The 26,945-nt window shown below is 36.6% G+C and overlaps 1 protein-coding gene and 1 non-coding gene across 5 annotated transcripts in view; both read left to right on the forward strand.

The window, feature by feature from the left end:
- PTPRG (protein tyrosine phosphatase receptor type G) overlaps positions 1-26,945 on the forward strand; it is a 668,714-nt gene that overhangs the window by 636,222 nt on the left and 5,547 nt on the right. For all 4 annotated transcript variants that reach the window (XM_069476009.1, XM_069476010.1, XM_069476012.1 and 1 more), the window contains 11 exons: positions 1,120-1,202; positions 1,395-1,529; positions 2,716-2,850; positions 5,080-5,252; positions 6,797-6,932; positions 7,528-7,674; positions 10,362-10,455; positions 11,309-11,385; positions 11,872-12,000; positions 16,124-16,270; positions 16,943-17,085. In XM_069476009.1, the coding sequence (XP_069332110.1) occupies positions 1,120-1,202; positions 1,395-1,529; positions 2,716-2,850; positions 5,080-5,252; positions 6,797-6,932; positions 7,528-7,674; positions 10,362-10,455; positions 11,309-11,385; positions 11,872-12,000; positions 16,124-16,270; positions 16,943-17,085 (1,399 nt within the window). The remainder of the gene's footprint in view (positions 1-1,119; positions 1,203-1,394; positions 1,530-2,715; positions 2,851-5,079; positions 5,253-6,796; positions 6,933-7,527; positions 7,675-10,361; positions 10,456-11,308; positions 11,386-11,871; positions 12,001-16,123; positions 16,271-16,942; positions 17,086-26,945) is intronic.
- LOC138388668 (U2 spliceosomal RNA) lies at positions 7,934-8,123 on the forward strand. Its single transcript, XR_011234188.1, has one exon. It is a non-coding gene; the product is annotated as a U2 spliceosomal RNA (small nuclear RNA).

Below are 26,945 nucleotides of genomic sequence, written 5' to 3' on the forward strand. Positions count from 1 at the left end.
ACTGTGAATGTGCCAGAAACATGTGGATTTCACCACGTCACCCTCCCGTATTGCTCTATTAGCCAGTCTATTATCTTTTAGTTAAATAAGAATTTTGCAACTTCGAGAGTATGTGTTGTTATTTGTCAGTCTAAGAAATAACAATATGCACTATAATGGTCACTAAGGCATGGCAGTTTGGATCCAGATGCCTTAGGAGAAATTTTTCATTTGGGGCCTATTTATATCAGGCAGTCTCTGTTTCATGAAAATTCTAGACCAAGAGTTTGCCAGAACCACAAAAGCAATTCACAATTCCAAAAAGGTAGAGGGCTTTCAAAAAGTGCTTTGTGTAGTCTGAGGTCAGTCATGTCTAAGCTAATCCACTCATTGGACTTCTTTCTGAACTCACCTTTTATAATAATGACTACAAACAGAAATATTAATTGGCTTTTGCCCGTTCTGTTTCTTTTATAGCTAAGGAAAATAAAATTATGACCTCAGCTTCCTTTTATTTCTTTTGCCATCCTAAAAACCAGGCTCACTCTGGGCAACTAGAAACACATCATCATGCATCCCCCCCCCCACCTATTGTTCATAAACTATGGTTAAATGGATCCTAAAATCTGATCATTGACTTCAGATTCCTATAATGAGATTACTCTTAGAAGCTCTGGTTCCCTTAACATAGGTTCTATTGAGGTGGCAGGGAATCCAACTGAATTCAGCCAATGGAATTTCCTGAAAATAGATATTCTGAACATGATATAACAGTCACCTTTTTATATTTGTATCAGTGGGGAGGGGAGGGGGAGATGTGTAATCAAAGACGTTTGAACTGGGTTTCAAAATATAGGACAAGGAAATTTTACAGGATTGCAGTTTCACATAAACTAGTAAGGACCTTAATTTGCATCTTAGATACTCGCAGGTCACAGCATGAGGTAGAAGTGGCCCTGTAATTTTGAGATGGGTTCAAATGCTCTTGTCTTTGACTATTTAGTTGTTACTCTGCCAAAAGTTTTCTCAGGGCATTCTGGGAGATGCCATGTTACCTGATTGCTTTGTTTTGTGCTTTAGAATGCTGCTAGTTTCTGAATTATACACTTTGTTTCTGCTTTTTTTTCTTATCCTCTATAGATGATCACAGTAGGGTGAAGTTAAGACCTTTACCAGGAAAAGACTCTAAGCACAGCGACTACATTAATGCAAACTATGTTGATGTAAGTCACAAATGTTTTTATAAACCTGTTTCTGGAAATTGAAGACTGCTGCAGAAACTGCTGAATGTATTTTAATACTGTACAGAGCTTTCACTAAAAACACAGCCTATTCAATATGGAAGGTACTTGAATTATTAACTGGTTTTCTGTAATACTGCTTTCACCTTACTTTGTGCTGTGTCATCTTTGAAGGGTTACAACAAAGCAAAAGCCTACATTGCCACCCAGGGACCTTTGAAGTCTACATTTGAAGATTTCTGGAGGATGATTTGGGAACAAAACACTGGAATCATTATCATGATTACAAACCTTGTGGAAAAAGGAAGAGTAAGAGCCTCTTGGCTTACTATCTTAATCATGCATCTTCATTCAAAAAATGTTTATGGAGTACCTGCTGTAGGGTAGGAACCTGACAAGGTGTAAAGAGTTATAGAAATGAAAAGCATTCTGTCTGCTCTTACCTTGCTTATGGTCTAGTGGGAAAGAGAGGGAAGGCATTATAAGAGTAAATTAAATGTGATAGAGATGAACTAGGTATGAGGGGGATGCTGCACAATCAATGAATACATCCTCTAGTACAGAGATTTTGTAAAGCAGCTAATATTTGAGGTGAGACTTGAGCAACAATGAGGAGGAGAGTTACAAAGGCTGAAAAGGGAAGGAAAGGGCATTCTTTTAGTACAGGGAACAGAAAGAACAAAAACCAGGGAAGTTGGAAGAAGCATGGTATACAGTCAAGGAACTGCTAATAGTTCAAACTAGGGGAAGCAAAAATTGCTTAAACAAAAAGGATGACTAATGTAGAATTTATTGGATTATGAGCTCACGTTAGACGATGCTAACTTAGGCTGGAAAAAAGGCTAAGCCTCAGATTTCCTGCTAAAATCACTATTGCTTCACTTTATAGAGTTCCTATTCTGCTTTTGGTGACCCAAATTGTAACATGAAGATTCTCACAGTTACAAGAGACCTTCCATAAACCCAGCCCAGCCTCTAAATGATACTTAAACTCCCTTTATAACATATCCTACCCCTACATTTCTTATAGGTCAAACATATAGGTTTCTTTCTTAGGCCTTCTTTAAAATACATCATGTATTGAAAGACAATCATATCGCTTGAGCCCAAGAGTTTGAGGCTTCAGTGAGATACGATTGCACCACTGCACTCCAACCTCAGCGATAGAGTGAGACCCTATCTCTAAAAAAGAGAGATGATCGGCTGAGCACAGTGGCTCATGCCTGGGAGGCCGGAGGCAGGAGGATCACTTGAGCTCAGGAGTTTGAGACCAGCCTGAGCAAGAATGAGACCTTGTCTCTAAAAAAAAAAAAAAAAAGAGATGATCATAAATACTAGGTCCCTTTGCACAAACCTATCCCAAGCCATCAATCAACCTCTTCAGAGGTCACATTTGCCTTTAAGCAGTTCAGCTCCTGTTATTTTAACATTATTTGAAATTACATTATCTACAGTAGAATTGTGCCATAAATTTACAACTTTTTTCTTTTTACAGCGAAAATGTGATCAGTATTGGCCAACAGAGAATAGTGAGGAGTATGGAAACATTATTGTCACGCTGAAGAGCACAAAAGTACACGCCTGCTACACTGTTCGTCGTTTTTCAGTCCGAAATACAAAAGTGAAAAAGGTATCGAAAGAATTGGGTAGGCTGCCAGGGCCTCTCTTTATACTTGTATGAAATTTACTGTACAACCAAGGCCAAATCTCATAACCAACTTGGTTTTTAAAAAGTATTTCTAAAACATTTTTTCACAACTCTTTTGATTGACAACAGAGGATGGTGTGAAAGGTATTGGCAAAGCACATAATAGAATTTAACTGGCCTGATTGAGTTCCTTAATCTCTTCATGAACAAAGCTTTTTTTGGTTTTTTTTAAATTGTCCTCTTAGGTTTTGGTAATACTCAGCAAATATGGCAGCATCTGTTTGATTTAGCTTTTTAAGTCCAATTTTCTGACAACTCTAAAGCATTGTTTCCCACTGTGTCCTGTAAGATGCCTGTAAAAATCTGATTCTGCTATTCAATAAGAATAGGAAATGGATGCTATATAATACGTATCTCTTCCCCCTCCCATTTTAGAAATTTACAGTGAATACAAGTGACCAGAGTGCTGGAGTTAAGAAAACTATATAACTGTGTTTTGTCTAGTATTTTCTAATGTGGCTTAACATTAAAAACCCCTTTCTAGAGAACTACTAATATCCGAAGAATCACACTTTGTGGAAATACTGCTTTCAAGGTATCTCAGCTTCTCTTTTTCAACACCCACTGTTAGAAGGGTCACAGATCATCACAGCAGTACACTAGTCCCCCCCTTATCCATGGGGGATACGTTTCAAGACCCCCAGTAGATGCCCAAAACCTCAGATAGTACTGAACGCTATTTGTACTATGTTTTTTCCTATACATACATGCCTATGATAAAATTTAATTTATAAATTAGACATAGCAAGAAATTAAAATAGGACAAGTATAACAATTCACTGTAATAAAAATTACGTGAATATGCTCTAGCTTGCTCTTTCTCAAGACAAAAAATATTGTAATACTATAGCATTTTCAGACTATGGTTGACCACAGGAAAGCAAAACCTAGGATGAGGGGGAACTGCTATATCATGAATTCTAGAAAACTGCTCATTGTTACCCTACAGAAACTTAGGTATGGCAGTTGCTTGTAACAATGGCATCTTAAATGTTTTTTGGCATCTTGGGTATCTTCGAGAATGTGATAATGTTGTGGCCTCCTTGCCCCAGAAGAATTCATGTTTACTTATTTTTTTATGTGCAATTTTAGTGGCTCTGAAGCCCATCTATGATCTAAGGTTAACAGTCCTTTCCATGTTTAGTTATTTCCCAAAATGGCAGAAATAGTATGAAAATCAGTAGCACTATATCCACTGTATCTGTGTTCTCTATAATAGAGCTGTTGGCTGGCTCACGTTATCCAATAACTAGTATAAAACTTACAAAGCCCAACTCATGGAAACCCTTCAGGGATTTAAACAGGGCCTATTTACTCTTGTTTTAGAAATAGCTAAAGTCAGAGGAAGAAGTCGTGTATGAACTTTAGGTGTTTTGCACATTGACAAGGAAAAAAAGTAGAAAAATGAGAGTTAACAGAAGAATTAAAAACTCAAAGCCATCATAGACCTTTGTAGCACAGGGCCAGATACCCTATAAGCTTCAGTGTTGATTGATTAATGACCCTGAGTCATCCAAAAAAATTATAATTTTTAGAGGCATTAGTAATGTAAAAATGTATCACAGCAAGTGATTGATGTGGGGAAATTTGTCATGCAAAGTAGTTAAAATGTAAAAAGTTCAGTCACTTAAAAGAAGCTACTCTAAAAAAAGTCACTTATGAAAGTGACAGATAAATGAGATGTTGCCTCTAACTCTAGAGACTGAGAATCGTTTGAAACTTAGGAAACTGCCTTCTGAAGGTCCAACCTGAACAGTGGAGAAGGAATGATGGCCCACAGGCAGATACAAGCAAAGCTCTAGGACCGTCTGGAGTTGGGGCACAAAGTAAGGAAATGGAAGCCTGGTAGGAAAATTACAAAGTGCTTTGGATAGTTCCAAATCCAAAAAACCAATATTAAATGTTCATTCGTGGTATAATCGTAAACAGTCTCCTCTTCTAAGAAATAGGGACGCTTCATATCCCACTAGGGTAGTGTCTCCATTTAACAGCATGAAAGTTGGCCACAAAGAGACATAACCTAGCCCAGGAACAGTGATTAAGGTGAGTGAGATCAAAGGTCATGTTTCCTAACACCTTGTATCATTTTTATCCAGAATGCCCACCCTCAGCTTAAGGACATTTTTTTTTTCTTTTTTATCTTTCTCATAGGGTCAGAAGGGAAACCCCAAGGGGCGCCAGAATGAAAGGGTGGTGATCCAGTATCACTACACGCAGTGGCCGGACATGGGAGTCCCTGAGTATGCCCTGCCGGTCCTGACTTTCGTGAGGAGATCCTCGGCAGCGCGGACGCCAGAAATGGGGCCTGTGCTGGTGCACTGCAGGTGGGGCTGGGCACCATGTGGGAAGTGGGCAGCGCAGTAGGCCTGGGCCTCAGTGACTCTGCTAGTGCTTCGTGTGACCTAGACGCCGAGTTTTCCGCTGACAAGTGGGATGAATAAAACCTGTGACGGTCCTAGAGTATAAGTAACTATGTTTCCATAACATTAAGAAATCATCTGCTGCTTCTTGCAATTTAAAAAAAATTCTGCTCAACTAGATGAAACTCAAGTTTTTATAAAATCATCTTATTAATAAAATCCCCATTATTTATAGGGAAATTATACACTGATCCTAATAAAAAAAAAAATCTGACCTTAAACACTACTTAAGGTCTAATCTCTCCACACTAGAGATTTAGAGTTTTTGTAAATGGCTTTTCTGAAGAGTTCCTCTAAATAATACTACTTAGAGTATGTATGAAAAGATTTTCTCTTTGATTTTTTTAGTTTATAAATACCCTATAAAATAGCTGTTAAAAAAACACTGGGAAGGCCTTATATAAAGCCCGTTTTCTCACAACTACCTTAAATAACATTAGTTGACTGTTTAAAAAGTGCTGTAATTGTTTTTCATTCACAATAACATTCTTGGCTTTACTTTTTTTTTTTTTTTTTTACTTTGGTATTCAGATAGATATGGCTTAGTTTGTGATTTATGTTGCAAAGCTGCAAGGCATTTTCTAAGCATTTTGGGGCTGTGCTTATAACATGCTTTCACAAAGCAAGACCTCTGCAGAAGTTGGAGCCTATCTTCTGCTTAAAATTCCATGAGAATTTACTTTTCTGCTGATCCATTCAGGAATCACTAAAATAAAGATAAAAGTCTATCAAACAGCTTAGATATCAACGGAGTTGTCTGAGATGGGGGAACCTGCTGGGGAATTCTGCCAAAAGAAGCTTGTTATTCAGTACTATAGAATTCAGATCGCCTGGGTATTTTTTTTAACAATTAAGAAATATGAATAAAAGAGGCCAAATTTTCCAGATGTATCATCTCCTTCTACACTGAGATTATTAATAGAAAACACCTTTTAAATAGGGTGTAGTTAGTACCGCATGTACTAAAAGCAAACTGAGAGAGTTGTAGAGAAAAAGGTTTATTAAAAGGATAATGGGTACTCAAAGAATCACCGGGAAAATTGGAGAACCAAACGCACGTCTAAACAGCAAGGAAAAACTCCCTGCAGGTTGAGTCAGCAGGTCTGGTCCAGGGGCAGAGATGGCTGCTGCCATGAGAGACACCTCTCAGTCCCTTGTATCACTAGGTTATGTGCCATTGCTTGAGCTGCAAAGGAGACTGAATAAGCAAGTACATAACATTTTTCTTCCAGTTCCTATGGTACAAAAGCAGACTTACAAAGAGGGAAATGTCCTGATAAAGTTTTTAGGTGCTATCTTTGTGAATAACCTACAGCAAGTATACCAGGTTATCTAAACAATGGGCTTGTTTCTAAATTCATTAGATATTTAGATTATAATTTTTCTAATCCACAGTTAACGTTATGGCAAAGCCAAAAGTACTAGTTGAGTGTCTTCATTTCTTACAGTGCTGGTGTGGGCAGGACAGGCACCTACATTGTAATAGACAGCATGCTGCAACAGATAAAAGACAAAAGCACAGTTAACGTCCTGGGATTCCTGAAGCATATCAGGACACAGCGCAACTACCTCGTCCAGACTGAGGTAGGGAGTATGCCAATGCCCTCCTGAGATTCTAGCATGTGCTTTAACTGGGAGTTCACTGATACTGAAGAGACAGGTTCATTCTCTTAGGGCTTGAAGGAATTTCCAAGTTTGTATTAGAAAATATCCTGACCATGATACAATTCTATGGATCACAGTTTTCCATTTCTGTGTGGATCTTTAACATTTGGATTTCTCAAGAACTACACAAGCACTTATGAAGCAAATAAACAGTTGTATCAAGAGCTCTGTCAGATACTGTGGGGGAGTTCAACATGTTGTCTGGCCTGAGAAATATATAGGAGGGGATGGTTCGAAAGTCCTTCATTGAACACATTCTCGATTGCTTTCTGCATTGAACCTACTGTTCTAGGTGCAGTATAGAATACAGAGCTAAACTTAACACAGTTTCTGCCCTAAAATAAGTTAGGGTGGATAAGCAAGTGAGTATTGGAGCAAACTTCCTAGCTATAAATGCTTGAAGGGATTCACTGGGAGGTCCCTGTTAGGGCAGAGTTAACCTAAGGTAGACATCATGAGTGGTTGGCTACACCTTCACACCTCCTCAGTGACTACCATATATTATACCTTGTAGGAGCAGTACATTTTCATCCATGATGCCTTGTTGGAAGCCATTCTTGGAAAGGAGACTGAAGTATCTTCAAATCAGCTACATAGCTACGTTAACAGTATCCTCATACCAGGAGTAGGAGGAAAGACAAGACTGGAAAAACAATTCAAGGTAGTGCTTTGAATGAATTTCTTTGGTATAAAGCAAGGAATTTTAAAAATGCCTTGAGTTTAGGGGTCATGTCTTCTTTGAGTTAATTATATAGACTGAAATGGATTACTATTTGTACTGTTTGTTCCCCTTAAATGTAATGCAAAGGAAAATCAAGTTTGGACCTATATATGAATCATTGATATTTAAGTAGATAACATGGTGCTGTATTTTCTTCTGAGAAATTTATGACTTCATCTGAACATAAATATCAGCCCCTATTGCTTCTCGGCCTTTTGGCTAAGATCAAGTGTAGTATCTGTTCTTATCAGTTTAGTATCAGCCCCTGGCCACAATGACATGACTCAGTCATTCCAGTCCAAAAAATATTCTCTATATTTTTTTCTATCTTACCTCTATTAGGAACAGTTATGTGTAGACATACTGTCCTAAAAATATGCCTATTTGAAAAACTATTCCAGATGATAATTTAGAAATTTAAAAAGAGTTACTAAACAATACTAGAGAAAAGTTAACTTTTCCTAAATGGTTGTTCTTTTTCCTTGATGGGGCATGAATAAGTTTAGAGGCAGTTAAGGTTTATATGGAATTGACTGAAGTTAAGGTTAAAAAGAGAGACTAAATGGACTATTAAAGCAATTAAGATCAGAAAAGCTCAGTCATCTGATAATCAGAATTTATTGTAACTTTCAAATGTTACCTGTCTCTCCAGTTACAAAGTACTTTGCTATTTATTATTCTCTTTGTGTTTTAAATTCTGTTTCTTTGCACATTATTGTATATGTAAGTTCTCACTTTGTGTCAAGATGGAAAGAATGAATCGAATCTGTGCAATTTCAGTTTTCATGGCAAAACTTTCTATGGATTCTGAAACCTTTATTTGAATTTCAGCTCTAGAAATGAGACTGCCAAGCAAATTATAACAAGTGATATGAAATAAAAAATAGATTAATTTCACTGAGTTCAGTCATAACAGTAATTTTAAATTTCTTGCTCTCCTTTTAACATCCTAACTACAATAAAACCATGAGGTAAGTAATAGTAAGGCCTTGGAGGCTGAGGTGGGAGGATTGTTTGAGGCCAGGAGTTTGAGACCAGCCTAGGCAAGAGTGAGACCCCATCTCTACAAAAAAACAGAAAAATTAGCTGGTAGCCTGCACCTATAGTCCCAGCTACTAGAGAGACTGAGGCAGTATCATTTTAAATGTTTAAAATAAGTTCTTACAAAATATTGAGTACCAACATTTCTTAAATTCTGCCTTTGATTTCCATTTCTGCAATATTTTTTATACACATTTTTTTTAAATTCATTGAAGAAATCTCCATTCAGTTGGAAACCAGGTAATTGGGTTTTTTTAGTAGGTACTGACCATTTCAGAACTAAAAAAATAAGAATCAGAACCTTGAAAATGAAAATTACATCTGGGGCCCATGACAGTACTGCTAAAGCCCTTGGAGAAGGAGACTGTACCCATAGACTCCATTAAGATGGACACCCCCCCCACCCCCCACCCCACTCCAAAAAAATAGGATTAACAAAATGGCTCAACCAAGCTACATAAACAGGAAGAATAATCAAACTACTGGGCCGATTATTTATAACAACCTTAGGACAATACCAGTTCAAGTTCAACAGAAATGTACTGAGTTCTCTTTATTTTCAAGAAACATTGGCCGGGCGCGGTGGCTCACACCTGTAATCCTAGCACTCTGGGAGGCCGAGGCGGGTGGATCGCTCAAGGTCAGGAGTTCGAGACCAGCCTGAGCAAGAGGGAGACCCCCGTCTCTACTAAAAATAGAAAGAAATTATCTGGCCAACTAAAATATATATAGAAAAAATTAGCCAGGCATGGTGGCGCATGCCTGTAGTCCCAGCTACCGGGAGGCTGAGGCAGTAGGATCGCTTAAGCCCAGGAGTTTGAGGTTGCTGTGAGCTAGGTTGATGCCACAGCACTCACTCTAGCCCAGGCAACAAAGCGAGACTCTGTCTCAAAGAAAAAAAAAAAAAAAAAAGAAACATGATTAGTTTTTTGAGACAACATCTTGCTGTATCACCCTGGCTAGAGTGCAGTGGCATCATCATAGCTCACTGCAACCTCAAATTCCTGGGCTCAAAGGATCCTCCTGCCTCAGTTTCCAAGTAGCTGGTACTACAAGTGCATGCTACCACATCCAGCTAATTTTTCTATTTTTTATAGATTGCCCAGGCTGGTCCCAAACTCTTGGCCTCGAGCAATCCTCCCACCTTGGCCTCCCAAAATGCTAGGATTATAGGCATAAATCACCATGACCTGCCCCCACCCATGATTAGTTCTTAATAGCATTAAGCAATCTTTTCTAGTGTAAACTCACTTGAGTATTATGTGCCAGTGAGGAATTACTGAAATAAAATTCACAACAGCAGTGACATCATGTAACAGAAAAATCCACATAATTCAATAAATATCTATTGCACACATAGTACCTGTCTGCAGGAAGCCTAGAGCCTGACCGTAGAAATAATAATACAAGGATACAACCAAGGTCCCTGAGAAAAGTACCACTAGAGAAGCATAAAAGTGTTCTTTGGGGCACAAAAGTGTTTTTGTCCATCAGTAATCTGATTATTGGGATTTTTGCCAAAGCCTCAAGCAAATGCTATCAATTATACCTTTGAATGAAGACTAAAAATGTTGCTTTTCTTTCAGCTGGTCACACAATGTAATGCAAAATATGTGGAATGCTTTAGTGCTCAGAAAGAGTGTAACAAAGAAAAGAACAGAAACTCTTCAGTGGTGCCATGTAAGATCTTAAAATCAGTATTTTTAAAACTGCATTTTATGTATTATGTAAAGAGGCAGCTACTACCAAAGGGAAAATGTTATGCTCAGTGCAACTAAGGCAGTTTGCTGAAACTGGGAGAGGTAGCTGTCAGAGCCAGCAAGTTGCTGCATCTATCTGACGTGAAGACTAGCTTCAGTTTACCTCGAAATGCAAGAATTAGGTTACTTCTACAATATCTTAACTTAAAATACAATAATAAAGCTGTTATCACTGTGGCATTAACACTTTTAAAACTTAGAGTAACATGTAAAACCAGAACTACATCATTAAATTATCATGCCTCTTGAGATTAAGGCATTGTTGATTGGTGGTGACCTTTGTATCAATAACTTAGGACACTGTGTGCATGCTGAAGACACAGGCTTGGGTGACCATTGGAGACCTTTATCTCTACTGAAAAAGGCCACTGTTTTCTAAGCCCATCATGGGCAGAAAGATAGGGAGAAAAGGTTGGAAAAATAGCAGAGTACAATATGTTGGTATAATTGTAGGAATATCAAAGTAGGGTCAAAAGTTATCTGAAACCCTATGTCATGTCTGTACAAAGTATTCTCTTAGTGATCTGCTGTGAATACCTCTCCCACAGTAAAATTTTAGTCCTATAATGCCTGTGTCCTTCTGGGTGTGTGTGGCAAAATTTCATTTTACATTCTGCTTTAGCTGATAACACATTAGCTTATTTTAAAATATAGATAAGCCTTAAAAAGGAAAGCCAGGGGAATATGTTATTCATCAAGTAAATCTCAAAGAGCTGTTGGTTCTGTGTGTATAATAAGGCAAATGTGGTGTTTTTGTTTTTTCCATATGATAGCTGAGCGTGCTCGAGTGGGTCTTGCACCATTGCCTGGAATGAAAGGAACAGATTACATTAATGCTTCTTATATCATGGTGAGAGTCAACAGTTAATTATAAATAAAGTCAATTAAACTGAAAAGTGTTAAAGAACAGATACCACCTATATGACTGATTTCATTCTTGAAATAATTCTTAATGTGTATAGAGATTTCTTGTATCTTGAAACTTTTAACAAAACATACCTAATCAGTGGGGGTACAAAAATGCTTAAATTAAGCAAAATGCTTCTTAAGGAATTAATTTTATTGTTCATTTCACCCATCTAGTTTTGAATAAATGTTGAAATTACTGTTAAGCAAAAACAGCAGGGGTAACTAGAAGTGAATTGCACATGGAGAGAAAATTGTCTGCACAGTGTGAGCAGAAGTAGATCTAAAAATTAGCCAAATGTACTGAATGCCTTTCTAAATTATTTTAGTGTAGTCAAAAGAATGCTGTCTTATTTCATGAATATATTTTACTACCACAAAGTTAGAATGAAACACTTATAATCACTGATTTTCATCTTCTCAATTGAAGGGCTATTATAGGAGCAATGAATTTATTATAACCCAGCATCCTCTGCCACATACTACGAAAGATTTCTGGCGAATGATATGGGATCATAACGCACAGATCATTGTCATGCTGCCAGACAACCAGAGCTTGGTAAGTAAAGCACATCTGCTATATATTAATGAGCCCATGAGGCTACAGGCATAAATTACTTTGATACCTTGCCATAGGGCTATAGCAACCATATATGCTAGGGAGGAAATTTAGACTTCTCGTCTTGAAGTCTATAGAGATTCCTTTCATAGTGTCATGATACCGTCCCTGTCAATTCCAGTATTTGATTTTCTGATGCTATTGATATCACCCTTCAGTTGTACCATACATGGCAGTAAGGTAAGAGGGTTTGAAGAAGAGCCTTTTACTACTAACCCCATTAATATGACTGTACACCGACCTCTTACCTGCTGTGTGTCACTTTTGAAAAATAATTGCAGCTTACATGTATGTGTGTAAACATGTATGTAAACAAAGTTACATGTATGTAACCCTTTTTACATATATTAGCTAATTTAATCCTCAATAATGTTATGACCTAGGTACTATTATTACCTCATTTATTAGCTAAGAAAACTGAGGAGACTAACTTGCCCAAGAACGCACACACATAACTGGAAGCCAAGATTTCATCTGAGTCATCTGTCTCCACAACCCATGCTTTTAATTATTTTACTATAATATATACCCTACCCACATCATAGAAATGTTTTCCAGCAAAAAAAAAAAAAGAGGGAAAAATTGTATCAAGAGTATTTTTTTTCCATTCCATAGGCATGTCAGATCCATTACAGGGAGGGGATAAAAGGAAAGGCTATTTTGTTCCAACTTAAAGATCTTCTTAAGACTTTGACTAAACTACTGCTACTTCTTTCCCCTCCCTTGGTCCTTCTCTATTTAAGTCTCCGTATAGAGGGCTGAGCAAGCTGATAAATGTTTCTGCTTAGATCTTATGCATACTTAAGTTTCAGAATTAGCTGAGTCTTCAAAGGTTATATGGACATGTGAGCCCACAAGGTAAAACCAGAAAACAATGACAGTCTGCCTCCATGTGTGTCAGATTAATGAGTTTTTTAATCAAGAAAGAAAAGCGTGTGATTGAACCCCTAGTCTTGGTGACATGCATTTGACTGTGTGCCCAGTCAGTAGGAACTTCTACACTTTGTCGCATTTTGCTCCAGCTTCAGGGTACCGAGACTGCTTCTGTATGATGGAATGGCAACAAAGTTGAGAATCTTAAACTAAAAGCTGGAGTGTAAATTTTCAAATTAGCTGGCAACAGGGGTCTATTCTGCTTGGCATGTGGAAATTGGAGGCATTTAAGGTTGTTAAAAACGTTCATTTGCTGGATGAGTCAGTATTTTGTTAGTGCCACTTAACAGAGAGCAATCACCATTAAAGCATCTACCCAAGGGCTCATTTGTATGGGGAGGCAAACTGGACCAAATAAGCGGATACACGTTTGGCAGACAGTTAAGGACACAAGAACCACCCTGGAACACGTCTTCTCAGTGTCTATCTGAGGAGGCTAGGCTAGAATCATGCAGTGTCTGCTCTCTCAGCTCAACATTCCACCATTGCACAGTTTTTCCCTAAAGATGTTATCTCTGGATTCTTTTTGTTTGTTGTATTGTTATTACTCTATAACTTTACAAGACCACAATTCTGTGAATAGCCCAAAAGTCACTGGTTCTTAACTCAGAAAGCACTGTTGGAGGTGCCCAGACATCTTTGACCTGTAAATATATGTGTAAGCAAAATAGCCATGAAACCACAGTGCCTGCTGAATTAAGAAGTAGCATTTATTTTTCTTACTCTTTCAAGATAAACAATTATTCCCTAGTTCAGTATCTGTTCAAGTTTTTTGCTGCCTTTTCTTCAATCATAATTAAAATCCCTTTGGTAGCCTTTAGGCTAATTAGATAATTTACTATTCATATCATAATATTTCTTCTAGGTAAGTAGTTTTATTATTCCCACTTTTCAGATATGGAAATTAAGGCTCTAAGAGATTAATTAATTTATCCTGGATATATCCTCTGCTTAATCTGTGCATATTGGTTAAATTTAGATGCCCTGTCCATCATTACCTTATGTCTTTAATATCTGTTTCCTTGGACAAAACGTATTAAAACCCCCGACAGTTACAGACTTCTTTTGTATAGACTAAACCCAATTGCTAATCTGTTTCCCCTTATGCTGAGCTTTAAAAATAAAAATGTACTTGGCAATAAGCTATATTGAAACTTGAAAGGGTGATAAGTCTTATTGGACTGTTGGCTCATTTCTAATGCAACAATGTAAGATTAAACAAAGCTTTCTTTGTTTTGAACATTCTTCCGAATTATTTCTGACTTCAATGATAGTAGCTAGGCATTTTCAGGAAAATGCCCATAGAATTCTATAGGCTGTGGTTTGCCATTTGAGCTGATTAGGAAATGGGGGGGGGGGTGGTAATATCATCATAATCATATTTCTCACAGTCTCCGACCTATGCCAACACTTAACTTTTTCTTAGGCATCCATAGTTTTCAGGGATGAAATTCAAGTATCAAGCCTGAATATCTATTTTTAATCTTAAAATGGATGAAGATTTAAAGCTTGCCTGATTCAAGGATAAAAGATTTTCTACGTTATTTCCTCTTGAAATCTAACATTGACAGATTAACTTTTCTTTCGAAGAGTGCCTTCTACTTAGAGCCAACACATTTATTTATGTGCAACTTCTTTCCAAAAAAGGTTCTATTCTTTACAAGTTATTAGCAGTGTGATTTTACACAATTTATGGACGCCCCCGGCGGGTTTTCTTGTCCTCATCTGTAAACACAAATAAAAATCTCTTATCTAGGGGTTAATATCCAAAATTTATTAAGAACTCATGCAAATCAAAACCACTATGAGATATACCACCTCACACCCATCAGGATGGTGATTAATAGAAAGTCAAAAGATACCAAATGTTGGTAAGGGCATGGAGAAAAAAGAATTCTTATACACTGTTGGTGGTAATGTAGACTGGTACAACCTTTATGGAAAATGGTATTTCTAAAGAAACTAAAAATAGAATTACCATATGATCCAGCAATCCTTGCTCTGGGCATATGTCCAAAGGAAGTGAAATCACCACTTCATAAAGATATCTGTTCTCCCATGTTCACTGCAAGCTTATTTATAGTAGCTAAGGTATGGAAATAACCTAAGTATCCATCAATGAATGAATAAACTGTAGCATATATATATATATATATATATATATATTGGAATATTATTCAGCCCTAAAAAAGAACAAGATCTTGCCATTTTCCACAATGTAGATGAGCTTAGAGGACATTATGTTAAGTGAAATAAGCCAGACCCAGAAAGAAAAATATTGCATGAACTCACATACACGTGGAATCTTTTTTAAAAAATACAGAAATAAAGAACAAACCAGTGGTTACCAAGGCAGGGGTTGGGGAGGGAGGAAATGGGGAGATGGATGCCAGATGACACAAAATAACAGATACGTAGTGAATAGGTGTAGAGATCTCATGTAAAACATGAGGACAATAGGTAATAAAATTGCACTGTATTTGGGATTCATGATAAATGAGATTTTAGCTGCCCATGCCAAAAAAAATAAATAAATAAATATATGAATAACTCTGTGAAATGACAAACATGTTAATTTGCTTCACTATAGTAACCTTTTTAGTATCTATGTATGTATCCCATATATCATGTTAAATATGCATAATAAAAATTTTTCAAAGTATATTGTAAGTGTTAAATAAGATAATGTTTATGAAAGTCCTTTGCAAAATGCTACTCAATTGTTATGAAATAACAAATAGCATGTCTTGGTTGCTTAAGCAATTGTGAAATAATAATTTAAAATTAATTGACCTAGATTCTGTCTCCTTTTTTACTATGTCAATTATATTACAGAACATTTCTTAACTGGGGGGTAATATATCCCCTCTAAAGAGAGTATTCTGGGTTGCTACAGTGACAGGTGAGAGGTGCTAGGAAATGGTTATTATCAAAATATGTTTTACAGTAGAATACAATAACCATTGAACATGGCATGATTACATGGGGATACAATTTTATGAATTCAATATAAAAGATGGCTTGAGTGGTATGGGAAACGGCAAACATAAGAAATCAGTTTGCAAGAAAATTCGAAAAGAAATGAATGGCACTGCAGAGGTTTATTTTTCTTGTTGTTTGGTTCCCAAAGGCAGAAGATGAGTTTGTGTACTGGCCAAGTCGAGAAGAATCCATGAACTGTGAGGCCTTTACTGTCACCCTTATCAGCAAAGACAGACTGTGCCTCTCTAATGAAGAACAAATTATCATCCATGACTTTATCCTTGAAGCTACACAGGTAACCTAAACCTCAGTCCCTCAGTGATAGCACATACCTGGGCCCTGGATCATCCTTCTAAGTAATAATGAAGTAATTTACTGCCCTCAAGACAGTCTCAGGCATTTGAGTTAAGACTTAATTTTAAATATGTACATTTCCCTTTTTTCTTCCTTCAAATATTTGCTTTTTCCAGCTGGCTAGATGAAATGTAACAGTTCCTGTGATTCAGCATGCATACAAATAGGTCTATTGACCTAATTATAAAAACAATATACTAGAGCTCAATATTTTCTTTGCCATCAGAAATGTAAGCCTTGCAATGTGTTGCAGAGATGATAATTTTTTTTGTTGTTGTTAGTAAACATTTTGATGTATAACAGCTGCCTTCTTGTGGGATGGGTAAGGCGGGAAGTCCTCTTTAGTAATTTAAATAATGATCCCTACCTCTTCCTTGTGGTTTTTTGTTTAATGTTAAAAATAAGAACATAGAGTAGGATACAGGATCTCTTACAGTTTGTTGTCACTTGAAATTTTTGCCTGAACAAAATGAGATTCTACTGTTTCACTAGCATGACCTGATCATTTTTTAATGGCAGGCTATGCTTTCCCCCAGAGCAAGTTCTAGTCATCAGATTACAGATATGTGAAATAATAAAGGATGGACTATGATTTATGTTGTATTGGTTACAGGATGACTATGTCCTAGAAGTTCGACATTTTCAGTGTCCCAAATGGCCTAACCCAGATGCCCCCATAAGCAGTACCTTTGAACTTATCAACGTCATCAAGGAAGAGGCCTTAACAAGGGATGGCCCTACCATTGTTCATGATGAGTATGTATCTGTTTCTTAATTGTAAAATGCAGACATTTTTCTTGCTGAATTGCTACAGTGGAGGAAAGTGAAGACAGAATTTTAAAACCTACTGACAATTCCATGCCATTTCTAATGTGTACATGTCCAAAATATTAATATTGTGGTTTGGTATACATTTTAATATGTCAAACTCTTCCAAGACTCCAAAGTTCTTCTAGAGTATGTGTTCTAGAAAGCAGAGGATACTATTAATGTATCTTAGCATGCAAAAGTAGACTTGAGTACTTCTTGAGGTTTTATGTTTTACTAATAAATAGTTAAATTAATTTTAAAACTGTATTTACATTAATTAAGTAGTTTCATTTATTTTAAAATCCTTACACTGAATTTCAGCAAATACTTGTTAGAGAGGGAGCCATTGTATGGTTTAGTTGACTAGTAAGGATTAAGGCTACTATTGATAATATTTAGAGTTCATGATGTGTTTGAGAATTTACAGTACTCTCTTTGAAGACTTAAAGGTAAAGAATATGAATCTCAAAGGGAACAAATAACTTGCACTAGGTCTCAGAGCTTCTAAGTGTCAGAAGGATACATTCTAACCCATTCCTTTTTGAAAAGTGTCATAGATATAGCTGATGGGATATGGCTATTTTGAGTCAAACTTCATGACTGTAAGTCAGTCGTGTAACCGAGGATCATCAGAACCTCACAAACCTTTAGCCAATATGGAACCAATTACACATCCTCATTTCTATTTTAGTTCCAAGGTAGCTTCCTTGGTCAGCAAATTCTCAGTGCATCCATCATGTTGATTAAATTACCAACTACTCTAGTAGCATAAGGTATTAATACATTTGAAAGTAAAACTTATTGTTAAGTCTTTTGTTTTCCTTGCACTAATGCTGTAACAGGAGGTGCACTAAAGACTTTGGGCCCATGTCAGCACCTTCACCTCAAATTATAGCACCCTTCTACTTGAAGTAAGCCATGTTATTGGCTGTTTCTAAAAAGTTTTGCTCTCTTTCCTGGGAAACAGTAACTATTTCAAAATGTTGGCCTGACTCTTTAAACTTTAAAATTTTTAAACAGTTGCTAGCTCCAGTATAATACACTGAACACGTTACTTTTCAGTTTCCATGTTACCTACTTTTTATACCTCTAAACATCCCTTCCTGATGACCTACAAACACCTCAAATTCAGCATGTCCACAACCAGACTCATCATCTCCCCTGCCTGACCCTATCCCACTCAGTTGTACAAATCAGAAACACATTAGTCCTCTTTGAGTCTCCCTCACCTCCACATCTAACTGGCTACCACGTCTTGTTGGTGCTATCCAGTCTTTCTTTTCAAAATCTTTTACAGTCTGGTCTAAGTTTACTTTCTAGCTATCATCCCAATCCACCACTGAAGTACTTCCTGCAGACCACCTTGCCCCTGCAAATGCTATTTCCTCTGAGTGCCCTTTCATTCAAAAGTCACTCTCTTTGACACCATCTCTAACTTATCCCAGAGGTCCTAATCAAAATTCCCAATGCATACCAGCTAAATGTCATTCCTGTTTATCATGTCATGCTATAACCGTTTGTGTACATGCCTTTCATTCTCACATTGCTGAGGCCAGCAGTGGTAACTAATTCATCCCAGTCTCCAGAAGGTGAAGCCCAATGCCTGGTACAGAGTGGGTGCTGGATAAGTATTTGCATGAATGGGTACTGTGCTTTAAAATGACTTACAAAATAAGAATATGTCCCCTTTATGAACTGTGCCCAGAGAGCCTTGCTTTTTGTCATGTTTATTGTTCAAAGTCATTTTGCCTGCTTAAATTCCTCTATGAACCATAAAACCAGTTTACAAAGTGTTTTTAAGCTCTATCAAAAGTAGGGAGTGAGCAAGCTTAGAGAGGCCTGGATACTCCGATATTGAGGCAAACAGTTGAACTTTAAGTGCACAAACTTCATGGTATCTATTTGGTCTTCACAGAGATCATTTTAACACCTACTTTCAGGGTCCTATGTGCCCATGAATGACATTTCTAGATAAATGAGCTAAGGAAAAAATTCCTCACCAAAAAGTAAACTCATTCTGTCTGAGGACAGGCACAGCTTAAAGACAAACTGCTTCATTCTCAGCATCCTACTCAGAGGCTGATCTGTATTACTGTCAAAATTTAAAAACAACCTGTGTTCCTACAGAAGACGTTTGGAACATAAGTATGGTTCTTACAGTCTTATATACCGTTGTAGGTTAGATTTTTCACCCAAATTATTCTCTTTACTCATAAAATGAAGAATAGTTTCCTTTGCAAATAATTATTCACCCTACAGATAAATCTATCACCCTTTTGAATATCATAGTAGGCAAATTTCAATTAATACTTGTCAACATGTTATCTGAAGACCACTGGGGGAAGGGTGGTATCTCCAGGGCCCTGCTAGGAGATCCAAGAGGTCAAACCTACTTTTAATAACAATAAAAAAATACTGTGTGCCTCGCTCTCTCTCATTCTGTCATGAGTGGTCAATAGAGTTTTTCAGAGCTATGTGACATGTGATGACATCATCACCTTAAGGGCTAACACAAAATGTGTGTTTGTGTATTCTTATATTCTAACATTTTGTCAGTTTTAATTTCTGCTCTAATAAATATTGATAGATATAGCCCAAATAAGCAAAAGCTCTTTGGCAATCCTCAATAACTTTTTGTTTTTATTTGGTCCTGAGATCAAAGAGTTTGAAGACTGCTGAGATATTCTATAAGAGACACAAATACATAGACTGCTTTCTGTACCAACTGCTGCAAAGACACCACAAATCTTAACTAATTCAGTTATTTCTTTTAATCCTCAAAATCGCCCCACTTGCAAGGTCATTTTAGGAGCCCCACTTCAAATATGAGAAAATAGGCAGAGCGAAGTTAAGTCACTTGCCCAGGACCTGTGTTATACATACAGTTAGTGAATATCAGAACCAGAACCACCTATATATTAATAATTTGTGGTGTCCACTGTAAAATGAAAATGTAGGGCTCCCTGCTCAAAAGTCAAGCATTTCCAGATGGCAACAGCAGAGCATGAAACAAACTACAGGACCCTTCTGAGCAGTCAGGCCCATCGGGACACGGGGCCTTATGCGGCTGCACAGGAGCAAGCCGGGAAGCTGGCCGTGGTCACAGTCAAATCCACATGTCTGATCCCATTGGTGAACACTGCCTCCCTCTGGTTCTCACAGTAAGCGTTGCTGCGCTCATCTCCCTCAGATTGTGCTTTAATTTTTTCCTGCTGTATTTTCTCATTGACTTCCCAAGTCTTCATTTTTAAAGCCCCTGGAAGGCTTTGTGTTGCCATTCTTCCCCAGGATTGATACATAGTCAAGTTTTAATTTGTTTTCTTTCCTGCCCTACTGATTTCTTAGGGAAGCTTCACTTTCCTTCACATTGACAGCATTCTAACTCTGGATTCCATTCTTGGTTATGAGTTTTAAAACAAAGTCTTAAAAGCAAGGCTATAATAATTGTAAGTAATTATATTAAATAGTAAAAACAAATGAGTAAACGGCACAAGTATTATGCACACTGACTACACAAGGAACCTCAATGTGTTTTAAAGTGAATCTAGACAGAGCACTTACAACATTACTGTACATCGGGCCCTTAAAGTACTTTAATTTCTCTGTAATTTCTTTGAAGTATAGGCAGGGAAAGATGAAAAAACTTTTGATTTTTTTCTTAATATCACTAGTCAAACAAGCATTGCTTTTAATGGATCCCTTAGAGGAAGTGCCAAACAAACTACCAAAGCCAGTGAATTTATATACTACTTTTTTTTTTTATCTATGTTATGGACTCCTTGCTTTGCTGTAGCACCAAGTCTCTATAGTTTTAAGTATAAAGTCATGAAACTCAAAAAACACCCTTTAATCCTACTTAATTCCTAAACTTCTGAAAGAGAATGATCTTTATTTTTTCCTACCTTTATTTCATTATAATGCTTGCTATGTAGGGGATATTTAAAAGTATCTGTACAATTGATTTGACTTACAGTTTCATAGTTTCTTACCATATTTACAGCCTTATTATGTAGGTACTTCCTCTTAATTTAACTGCTTATTTAAGAGTGGCTAAATATAGTAAAAGCAATGCACAGAAAGGCCAGAGTAATCTCACGTGGAGTGCGCACTCCTAACAAAGATACACATTACCTGACTTTTCTGATTGGCTAATAGCTTTAAGAAAGAGCTAAGAGGTTAGGCACAGTGGCTCACACCTGTAATCCTAGCACTCAGGGATGCCAAGGTGGGTGGATCGCTTGAGCTCAGGAGTTCGAGACCAGACTCAGCAAGAGTGAGGACCCCATTTCTACTAAAAATAGAAAGAAATTAGCCGGGCAACTAAAATAAGAAAAAATTAGCTGGGCATGGTGGCACATGCCTATGGTCCCAGCTACTCGGGAGGCTGAGGCAGGAAGATTGCTTGAGCCCAGGAGTTTGAAGTTGCTGTGAGCTAGACTGACATCATGGCACTCTAGCCTGGGCAACAGAGTGAGACTCTGTCTCCCAAAAAAAAAAAAAGGAAACAAAGAGTTAACAAAAAGGATGGGGTGGGGGCAGTCTTGAGTCTAGTTGTTTTGTTAGAACAGATTAAGCAAAGGTTAAATTCTTCCCCTCCTGAATCAAACCTACATAAATGATTTTTTTTTTTTTTTTAATACCAGCTAAAATAAGAAGGTCAACTCAGGACACTTTAGAACCTGGGGAAAGACAAAATGATGACGAAGAATAAAAAAAATAAATAAATAATGAATCAGAATTAACAGACCATCCTCTTAATAGGATATTAAAATAACATGCCCAGGAGTCTAAAGGAAGATTTTGAAGGAAAATTTTATGAAATGAATTAGGAACGTGTATTATGAAATAGGAACAAATTAGAGCCTAAGAATGGAAAAAATAACAAAATTCGTGAAATTAAAATTTTAAGAGATGGGCCAGTAGTAGAATGTACCAAGCTGCAATAAAACTAGGATATGGAAGCTAAATATAGAAGTTCTAACATATGTCTAAGAAGTGATCCATGAAAAGACAAATAACAGGTTATACAGGAACAAATAACTGTTGAGGTTTTCTAAGAATTGAATAAAGTGTTGAATAATTAAACTGAATGATCAGTTTTAACAGCAGCAGAGAGAAGATTTGAATAACACAATTAAAACGCTTGATCTGATAGTGATATAGAGAAGTCTACACCCAAGAGAGATTGTATGGAGAGACCTATAGTCTCTTTAAACACAAATGGTTTATTTATATGAATTGACCATAAATGAAATTTCAATATATTCCCCCAAAACAAATACAAGGCCACATTCATTGATTACAATCCATTAATATTAGCAACCAACAATGAAGTAAGATCCCAGATCCTTACATCTAGAAACTAAAATCTTTTTTTTTTTTTTTTTTTTTTTTGAGACAGAGTCTCACTTTGTTGCCCAGGCTAGAGTGAGTGCCGTGGCATCAGCTTAGCTCACAGCAACCTCAGACTCCTCGGCTTAAGCGATCCTACTGCCTCAGCCTCCCGAGTAGCTGGGACTACAGGCATGCGCCACCATGCCCGGCTAATTTTTCCATATATATTTTTAGTTGTCCATATAATTTCTTTCTATTTTTAGTAGAGACGGGGTCTCGCTCTTGCTCAGGCTGGTCTTGAACTCCTGACCTTGAGCAATCCACCCGCCTCAGCCTCCCAGAGTGCTAGGATTACAGGCGTGAGCCACCGCGCCCAGCCTTAGAAACTAAAATCTTTACCTTTTAGAACTGCTTACAAATAATTTATGGGTTAAAGAGGTCATCAAAACAGAAATTTCAAAATACTTAAGACTAAATGATGGTGAAAGTACTGCATTTCAAAACCTGGTGGAACAGAACCAAACTATACTCAGAGACACAAAAATTTATAGCCTAAACTGTATTTGTCAAAGAAAAGATTAAAAATAAACAAACCAAACTGCCAACTCAAGAAGCCATAAAAAGAACCAGATAAATCCACAAAAAGTCCAAGGAATGAAAAGACCAAAGCAAACAGTAATGAAGTGGGGAAGGAGACAGTAAAATTTAAGCAATAAAATCTAATAAAAAATACAACTTTGGAAAAATATAGTGAAGATAAAAATTTTAAATGACATAAATTAACCTTAGGAAGGAAAGAAATCTACCATTTATAGTTACATTAAAAACATTTGAGAATTGTTTATTTGCTTAGGTGTGATACTATGTCCATTTTTAAGTCCTTATCTTTTAGGGTGTTATATTAAAATAATTATGAATAAAATACCTAGGATTTGCTTCAAAATATATGGGGGAGGAAATAGAGATGAAACAAGAGTGGCCATGAGCTGATGATTGTTGTAACTGAATGAAGGCTACCTAAAGGTTAGTATACTACTGTGCTTCTGTGTTTGTTTAATGTCTCCTATAATAAAAAGCTAAAAATAATGCAGATATTTTAAAGGAAATAAAATAAGCATTTGAGACTATTTATAACTTTATACTAATAAATTTAAGCCCAAATAAAAACATAAAATAACATTTATTGAACACATCTCTGTTCTGAGCCATTTATATGTATCATTTCAAATTTAAGCTCTAGTCTCACTATGAGATTTTAGCAAGTTACTTCTGAATGTATCTTATTTCTTTAATGTCAAATGGAGATGATAATAGCACCCACATCATAGGGTTATTGTGAGGATCAAATTGGTGCATGTAAAATACCTAGAAGAGAACTTGGCACATAGTAAGAGCACAGCACATGTTGGTGATTACCAAGAACTGAATTAAAGAACGAGTTCTCCAACTGTTAGGGCCCACAAGTCCTGACTAGGGCTACGTTTAAACAATCACACACAGAGAGAAGATTTAATGCAACTTCAATGTAAACAAACAAGGCTAGCACCAGAATGGAAAAGTATAGGCCAAGCTTACTTATTTTTATATGGATGCAAAAAATGTAAGTAAAATACCATTTAATAAAACCCAGGATGTTATATTAAAAGAAGTACACATCATGAAAAAAATTAAGATTTATCTTGGTAATGTCAAGCTGGCTAAATATTACCAAAAATCTATGAGTGAATTCAGGACATTATTAAAGGGATTTCAAAAAAAAAAAAAGCAATAGATATTGGAAGGCATACAATAAAGTAACACCCATTCGTGACCAAAAAACTCCCAGCAAACTAAAAACAGAAAGCATCCTCTTTAACTTGATGTTCTTTACCAGAAGTCTGTATACCAAATACTCTCATTTACTCTTGAGAACTTAGAAGCTTGACCATTAATGACACATGATACCTGTTTTCAGTGCTAGTACATAAAACTATTTGGGTTCTAGCCAACACAGTTAAAAGATATAAGAAGTATAAAAGTTGAAAAGAGTCAAAAGAGGCATTATTGGCAAATAAAGATGTGGCAAACTACCTAGAGAATCCACAGACTATTAGAATGTAAACAGGGTTCTGCTGTGTGACTAGGTACAAGTTCACCATGTGTAAATCAGTAACCTTCCTATACATCAACTGAAACCAAACAGAAAATGTCACAAGAAGAGGTCATTCTTAGGGGTAATAGAAACTCTAAAGGACCTAGGAATTAACCTCAAGTGAAATTGGCAGAGACTATGAAGAAAAGTATAAAAACTAGTTAAAAGCTATAAAAGACCTGAATAAATGGAGAAAAGACATCATGTTCATGAACAGAAAAACTCTAGATTGAAAAGATGTTAATTTCGTCAGATCCATCTATATAATCAATGCAATCTAACAAAAATTCCAATAATTTGGCTTCATAATTACTATGAAACAGTACAGAGTAGGGTAGAAGGTTAAGGTATTTGGAAATGAGTGTATAAGTAAAGAAGGAAAATTAATAATATATGTTTGAAACACTAAAAACAATATGAAGGCCCAAGACTATTATGGAAACTTTCTTTATCAGATATCAAGATTCATCAAGGAATTGAAACAATTGTGGAGAGGTACAAAAAACAGAATACAGGGCAGGGCCATAATAGAGTTCAGAAATAGGCCTGCATATATGAAAATTTAGTATATGACAAAAAGGAAGCTCATGCCAACAAGCAAAGATCAGACTAATTAAAAAATGCCAGACAACTGGTTATCTATTAGAATAATAACTAAAATCAAACCCCCCCTTACATCAAAACAAAAATAACAATGAGATAAATTGAATATAAAAAAATTAAACTAGAAAATAAAGGAGAATATCTTTAAAATACTAAGCTAGAGAAAGCATTCTCAAACAAGATTCAAAAAGCCAAAAATAAAAGACTGATAAACTTGATTACATCTAAACTATAAAAAAATGACCACAGTGTTAGGAGAAATAGAGATGGGAAAAAATGCCTGCAACTTGTACTACAGATATTATAAAATAACTCTTATAAATCCATTGAAAGAGACAAACTTAATAGAAAAGTGTCCAAAGTATATTAATTAGGCAATTTCAGAAAAGGAAATACAGATGATCTCTAAACATAAAAAGATATTCAGCCTCCGTGGTAATCAAGGAAATGCAAATTAAAACGATGGCAAGATACAACCTTTCACCCATCAGATTGGCAAAAACACCTAAAATTAAAATGATAAGGAGAAACTAGTATTCTCATGCTGGGAGTATGAACAGGTAACATCTACTTGGGAAAGAACTATGGCAGTGTCTTTAAAACTAAAAATGTGGCCGGGCGCGGTGGCTCACGCCTGTAATCCTAGCACTCTGGGAGGCCGAGGTGGGCGGATCGTTTGAGCTCAGGAGTTCGAGACCAGCCTGAGCAAGAGCGAGACCCCACCTCTACTAAAAATAGAAAGAAATGATCTGGACAGCTAAAAATATATATAGAAAAAAAAAAAATTAGCCGGGCATGGTGGCACATGCCTGTAGTCCCAGCTACTCGGGAGGCTGAGACAGGAGGATTGCTTGAGCTCAGGAGTTTGAGGTTGCTGTGAGCTAGGCTGACGCCACGGCACTCACTCTAGCCTGGGCAGCAGAGTGAGACTCTGTCTCAAAAAAAAAAAAAAAAAAAAAAAAAAAAAAAAACTAAAAATGTGCACAACTGTGACCCCAGCTCTTCTATTCATGGTACTTATGCTAATGTGCACAAGATACAAAACAAGCTAAATGCCCATCAGTGGGGAAATGAGTAAATCTGGTGTGCATGCAGTAGATGAAATAATGAGCTGGATTGAAATGTAATATACCTGAATCTGGAAGGCCGTATCCCAATGTGTAACAATTTTTACCTCTAGAGAGGATTGCTCTAAAGTTGGGGTGAGGGTTAAAGAGGACTTCAGTCTTATTTGTATTAAAAATGTAAAACATGTCGTTTTTATTTCACATAAGAATGAATTCAGAAACTACATGTTGACTCATTTTTAAGAGAACAGTAGGTACAGGGTATTGGAAGTCTAGTCTCATTTCTGCCACCAATCAGCAATACCACCTTGAACAATTCATTTAATCCATCTGTCTTCTCATCACTAATACGGGAACTATATGCCATCACACTTTCCTATGAAAAATGAACTTGCCAACCTGGCCCTGATGAAACAGCCTACTACCCTTCTAAGCCTTTTTTGTGTAGCAAAGAGAACCATATTTATTTTTCCAATGATTCTATAGAAGGTGTTCTCATTTGGAAAGTTCCACTTCAGTGCCAAAAATAATTACTTAATATGTAACTAACTTTGAAAATTCTCTGACTTCTTTTTGAGCCATATATTTCCATTTTTTGTTTTTCATATTTTTTAAGTTCAAGTTAGCTCTTTAGGATTGCTAAAAAAAATTTTTTTCAGAGCCCTTTCACC

Source organism: Eulemur rufifrons, chromosome 7 (assembly GCF_041146395.1).
Source record: "Eulemur rufifrons isolate Redbay chromosome 7, OSU_ERuf_1, whole genome shotgun sequence".
Classification (NCBI taxonomy): domain Eukaryota; kingdom Metazoa; phylum Chordata; class Mammalia; order Primates; family Lemuridae; genus Eulemur; species Eulemur rufifrons.